The sequence below is a fragment of the Triticum dicoccoides genome, chromosome 3A, assembly GCF_002162155.2.
Source record: "Triticum dicoccoides isolate Atlit2015 ecotype Zavitan chromosome 3A, WEW_v2.0, whole genome shotgun sequence".
Lineage (NCBI taxonomy): Eukaryota > Viridiplantae > Streptophyta > Magnoliopsida > Poales > Poaceae > Triticum > Triticum dicoccoides.
The window spans coordinates 441,089,600-441,095,299 of NC_041384.1; the positions used below are offsets into that span (position 1 = coordinate 441,089,600).

At 47.5% G+C, this 5,700-nt stretch overlaps 2 protein-coding genes across 2 annotated transcripts in view; both read left to right on the plus strand.

The window, feature by feature from the left end:
* The first annotated feature begins 914 nt into the window (after window positions 1-914).
* On the plus strand, window positions 915-4,457 carry LOC119268472 (carbonic anhydrase, chloroplastic-like). The gene is made up of 8 exons (XM_037550123.1): window positions 915-1,266; window positions 1,379-1,440; window positions 1,536-1,584; window positions 2,133-2,249; window positions 2,372-2,425; window positions 3,427-3,512; window positions 3,727-3,832; window positions 4,025-4,457. The coding sequence occupies exons 1-8, from the start codon at window positions 1,123-1,125 to the stop codon at window positions 4,157-4,159; spliced, it is 753 nt and encodes a 250-aa protein (XP_037406020.1). The 5' UTR covers window positions 915-1,122; the 3' UTR covers window positions 4,160-4,457.
* Window positions 4,458-5,305: 848 nt separating this feature from the next.
* Window positions 5,306-5,700, plus strand: part of LOC119268470 (probable glycosyltransferase At5g03795) — a 4,916-nt gene continuing 4,521 nt past the window's right edge. Inside the window, exon 1 of the mRNA XM_037550120.1 lies at window positions 5,306-5,673. Coding sequence (XP_037406017.1) covers window positions 5,338-5,673 — 336 coding nt within the window. The 5' untranslated portion in view covers window positions 5,306-5,337. The remainder of the gene's footprint in view (window positions 5,674-5,700) is intronic.

The window sequence follows — 5,700 nt, forward strand, 5'->3', positions numbered from 1 at the left end:
GTCTAGTAGAGGCTTACTAGGGACAATGTAGTTTATGTATTCACACATGTATTTAAGTTTTCAGTCAATACAATTCTAGCATGAATAATAAATATTTATCATGAACGGAAAATATCATGTTGCCTCTAGGGCATATTTCCAACAGGACCGACCAGGGGGAAAGCCACGAGCGGTGCTAGGGGCGGGCGAGTCGGATATGCTACATTGTTTTTTTACTGGCACCGGCATTTTCTTTTGCTACGACCATGTGGCATTTTTACTGCTATTGGCACCTCGAGGAGAGATGTATTTTTTAGTGAGCTCGATGCGGGGGCACTATGTCCGGCGAATCATCGCCACTGGAGCGCGACTGTCGTGCATCGGAGCCGCGAGTGTTCCCACCGGAGCTGCAACCACGGGCACAAGTTGTTGCATCCACGGAGGCGAGAAGCGCAGGAGGCGACGCCGGACGTGGGCAGCAACCGGTGGTGAGTGCGGCTTGCAGCAGCACGGGGCGGCGAAGGAAGGAGTTCCAGGTGAGGGGTGGCGGCCGACGGCCAGGATAACATTCAAGTGACAGGGGCAGCACCCGCGCTGCGTACGAAGAAGAAGAAGATGATGATGGGAAAGTCAACAAGTAGATCGGACGACTGGGGCTTGTTGGATCGGACGGCTGGGACGCGACCGGTCGAACTGTTGAGCCGGCGCGCCGGCGCCCAGCACCTAGAAAACCAGGGCGATGCGTGATCCTTTAGAGTTTCCCAATTGGATCATCAAAAACATTCTCGATGCTTTCTTTTGTAGTACATGATCTCTGTTCTGCTAAATAAATGAAAAGTCAGTGGACACTGGATCTTAAAAAAAAGTTTGGTCTTGAAATTTATCCGAACCCGTTCAAATCTGATGGATGTTAATCTCCATCAGATTAAAGCAAGAATCGGATAGGCATCTGGTACTAAAAACGAAGAGATAGAATCCATGTCATCCCACGAGCAAGGGTTTTAATTCCATCGTTCGCAAATCTGTCGAACTCTTCCGTTCCCGGTGGGCGGCGAGCTGGCGGCGGATCTCCATCAATTCCTTGGTGTTCTTCAGTCCCCTCCTCTCTTTCTCCTCTAGTAAACCACGCGGAGACGATCCAAGATGGGTGGGTGCTGCTGCTGTTTCCCCTCCAAACCCCCAAGGGAGAACCCAATGCACCCAACCGCAGAGCCGCTCATCCAGCGGAAGCCCAATCACACCCCTCCCTACCATCAAAGGCCCCCGGTGATCACCCATGCTCACAAGGTCGAACTCTCTCTCTTCTTTTGCTCCTTGGATCTGCTTGATGCATCAAGCGTACGACCGTGGTTGCCGGTGACTTCTGATCGTCGTGCGTTGGCTGGTCATATTCTTGCAGGGTATGAACGCTGTCGTGCGCCTGAAGACCGGCTTCGAGCGTTTCAGAACGAATGTGTACAAGTATGTCTTGAAGCCCAAAGAATTGTGTCTTTGTTCAATATGGATTTGTGCTGAATTGACTTTGTTATTCTGTGGTGGCAATTGCCACCTGGCAGCAAGAATCCGAAGCTTTTTGAATCGCTTAAGAAGGATCAGTTCCCCAAGGTATGTGCCATCTGGTTGATACTTGATACATGCATGAATGATAGAAAAACAAACTTTATTGTTCAAAGTGGCCACTGAGTGTTGTCTCCATCGAGCATTCCGTTAGCTCTGCAACTTGTGAAGTTTGTCAGTAAATTTGGAACCTTAACCAAGGATGTATTCGTGAGATATGTTAATATCCCAGCAATTACCTGCCTAGGCTAGCCTTCCAGAATGCGGTAGTGTACATGGAGCTAAACATATTACATAAACCAGGATGATAAGAAACATAGGCTACGAAGGACAATTATTTTAGTTGCTAGAAAACACTGTAGCAATTTCTCATTTTCAAGATTGCTGTTTGGGCCCAGGGTATGGCTGACCTTCATGATTCACTTGCCGGTACCTATGTTTTGGTTGAAGGTTAAATTACATGAAGGGGTGCCTGATGGCAACAACTTACCGTCTCTGGGCAATCGAGCAATTGTTACACTTGCGGCAGCTGATGTGCTTCTGATATACATTTGTGCTTGTTGCTGACAACACTCTTAATTCATTCTTACTTGCAGTACATGGTGTTTGCATGTGCTGACTCGCGTGTGTCTCCAACAATAACCCTCGGGCTGAATCCAGGAGAGGCCTTCACTGTTCGAAATATTGCCGGAATGGTTCCTGCCTATCAAAAGGTAAAAAAAAAAAGGTTATTCATTATGTACAATGTTTCATTCTATATTATTGTGGACTATTTAGTAACTCTAGCTTGTCTATTTGAGATGTATACTGAGCTGCACTTGCATATTGATTGCAGACAAGGCACTGCAGCGTCGGGTCAGCCATCGAGTTTGCCGTGGTTATCCTCAAGGTTGCTTCTTCCTTCTGGTTTTTAATATCCTTGATACATGAAAGTGTACTTTTATTCAGGAATACAACTAAAGGGCAACCTGGTGCATGTAGCTCCCGCTTGCACAGGGTCCAGGGAAGGGTCCGACCACTTTGGGTCTATAGTACGCAGCCTTTCCCTACATTTCTGTAAGAGGCTGTTTCCAGGACTTGAACCCATGACCTCATGGTCACAAGGCAGCAGCTTTACCACTGCGCCAAGGCTCCCCTTCTATTCAGGAATACAACTGTCTCATACAATTTTGCGGTTAGTTTATTTATGCCAGTGTGGCAAGGTTGGTTGGTAAATTGATAATTAGATAATTAGTCAATCTGGTAATGACTTCGTCATGCCTTGTGCCTTCCATTTTAAAAAGGAGATAGTTTTTGTTTCATGTAGCATCTCTAATTTTCCCTAGATGTGATCCAATAAAATAAAGAATTTTGCCTCTCTCCATGGGTATATGTATGCTCCTCTTTAAGAGAAATAGGCTCTCTTTTCACGGGCATATATCTTGTCAATTGCAAATGTTGTTTAACATTTGTGTTCTGTTGGGTCCAGTCTAGGAAGGTGAAACCGTGAAAGTGATGTGCTCAGAGATGAGAACTCTCCTTAGAGGAAAAAGAATGTTATCTCTCTCGTTAAGGTATAAAAAATGTACGTTCTCTCATAGCAACTCTCGAATCAATGTGTGGCTATAGCCATTCTACCCAGCCATAAGTATCATCAGGACAGTTTATAAATTTAATCATGTGTCAAATGATTCTAATATGGAAAAGTATTGCTTCAGATCATAGTATATTGTTTGGAGTTGGTATGGTCTGTAGAACTCCGTTAGTTATATTGCACTCACTTAAAGTGTCGAAAGGGATACCCTGGATAGTTTGGGCAATCAATAAACTGACATAAACTTGCGCTTACTACCAATTATGGAAATTGGTATATTCTCCATCAAAAGGACTTGATGGACATCCATTTGGCAGGTTGAGTGCATTGTTGTGATTGGTCACAGCCGCTGTGGTGGAATTAGGGAACTACTCTCACTGAAGGATGAAGGGCCTAACACGTAGTAAGTAAATGTTTGCATACTTATTATGTACTGAAAAAAGTCATATATACACAAGGGGTCCAAATAAGGAATTACTGGATGGGCAAGGATGGACCCTATCCTATCCTATCCTACCCAAACAAGTCTTAAGAGGAGTGAACTAAAACATGGCTTCAGTATTAGTTTGTCCTCTCAGTAAGTTTTATTTGAGCTCACTGTTTGTTTCGTTACTTAGCCACTTCATTGAGGACTGGGTGAAGATCGGTATGGAGGCCAAGAAGAAGGTGCAGAGAGAAAACAGGTTGTTGCCTTTCGATGACCAATGCACCGTGCTGGAAAAGGTACGATTGCTTAAAACATCTTCATTTCCTCTTGAGCAGAATAGTGGGCCAATTGTGCACCACTGATTTCCCTCTACTTACGAGCTATCCTTGGGGCACCTTTCATCTTTAGTAGTACTAGTAGTTAACTAACGTTCCATAGTACTAGTTAGATAAGCGCTCATCTTGCATTTCTGAATGGTGTGTATGCAGGAGGCCGTCAATGTGTCGCTTGGAAATTTGAAGACGTATCCGTTCGTCAAGGATAGATTGAGCAAGGGCACACTGAATGTGATTGGTGCCCGCTATGACTTCGTCCGCGGAAGCTTCGAAACGTGGAATGCCTGAAGTCAAGTAGTGCATAAATGGTTAGCTAGCCAGTCGCAAATATTTGGTCGAAAAAGGCTTAGCTGCATGCATGGCTGTTGCTGTGGTTGCATTCCGTGTGAGTCCTTTGGGTACCGCCTAGATAGATTTTAGTACAGTACAGAAGGAAGGTAAGGCTAGTATTGGATTTGGAGGATGGCGCCTAAGGAGATAATGACCCATGTGTTTTCTAGTGCCTGTCCCTACAATCTTAATGTGAGATATGGCGTGTGTGTGTGTGTTTTGATGGTTTATATAATCAGGCTACCATTCTCTTTTTCCTCTCTCGATAAACTGCTTTAACATCCAGTGTCAGTTTATACGCTGATGACGCCATAATTGTTTGGTGGGGCGTCTGGTCTGCAAATGAGCTCAGACAAATCATCTGTTGCACCCATCCGCTGTCAGAACATCAATTTACAAGCGGTTCTTAAGGAGGTTTTTTTAAGGAGTCTGCGGGCAAATTAGTAGGCTTCCCCCTTACCTACTTGGGTCGCCTGAAGAAAGTCCACCTCCAGTTCGTGTTTGATCGCATCAGAGCGAAGCTTGCTGGCTGGAAGGGCAGACTGATGAACCACGCAGGGCGTAGAGCAGTGGTGCGTTCTGTCCTCTGCACGATGCCCAATTTCGCTCTCGCAGCAATTCAGGCGCCGGCGGGGTTCTACAGGGACGTGGACAAAGTTTGCAGGCGATTCCTCTGGGCACAGGAGGGCCACAGTTGACAGGTGGGAAGTGCAAGGTTACGCTGCCAATGGCTGTCCTCGTCAGCGCCAGCAGGCCATGGTTTGGTTATGAACTTCCATGCGATCAGAAGGACAGATAGAGACCTATTTGCCGCTGCTACCACCGTGCACATCGGAAACGGCGTTTCTGGGAGTCCAGCTGGATTTGGTTCTTTTGGGTTTTGGTTCTTTTGCCGCCCCTCTCCCCCCTCGGGGAGCACATGTAAGTTTTGCTAGAGTACTCCCTTCAAGGATAGGATCTATAAAAATAAAAGGTTTACGGTAATTAACTCCATGCGCGCGCGCGTTTGTAATTGGCATGCAGATTTTGCGGCTAAATTCGAGGTGTCTCGCCCCTATAAATTTGTTTCTCTGCCTCCCATTTCCTGCAGGGGCCCATCCCTGACTTCCCTCCATGCCCTCCGTTACATTCCCCTAATGCCGCCATCGCACCTCGCCGCCACCGCGGCACAATCGCCGGCCTCATCGCGAGGTCGGCGTCCCCGCCATGGCGGCGCGATGATATCCGCCTCCTGCTGTCGCGCCGCGGCCCTCGCCTCCCTCCTCGCCGCCGCCGCGGCCACCGCGTTCCTCACCTTCTCGCTGCCATTGTCCCCCAGCGTGTCCACCACCAAGCACACGGCAGAATTATTGTCCGCCGCGAGCTCCACGCCGCCGCCACCACATCCAACATTAGCTACGGCGTCACCTCCACCGCCGTCCCCGCCGCCTGCAGAACCAGCTACGTCCGCGGCGAGGCCCCGAAAACGAGAGGTATGTACGTGCCCGCATGCAGGTTGG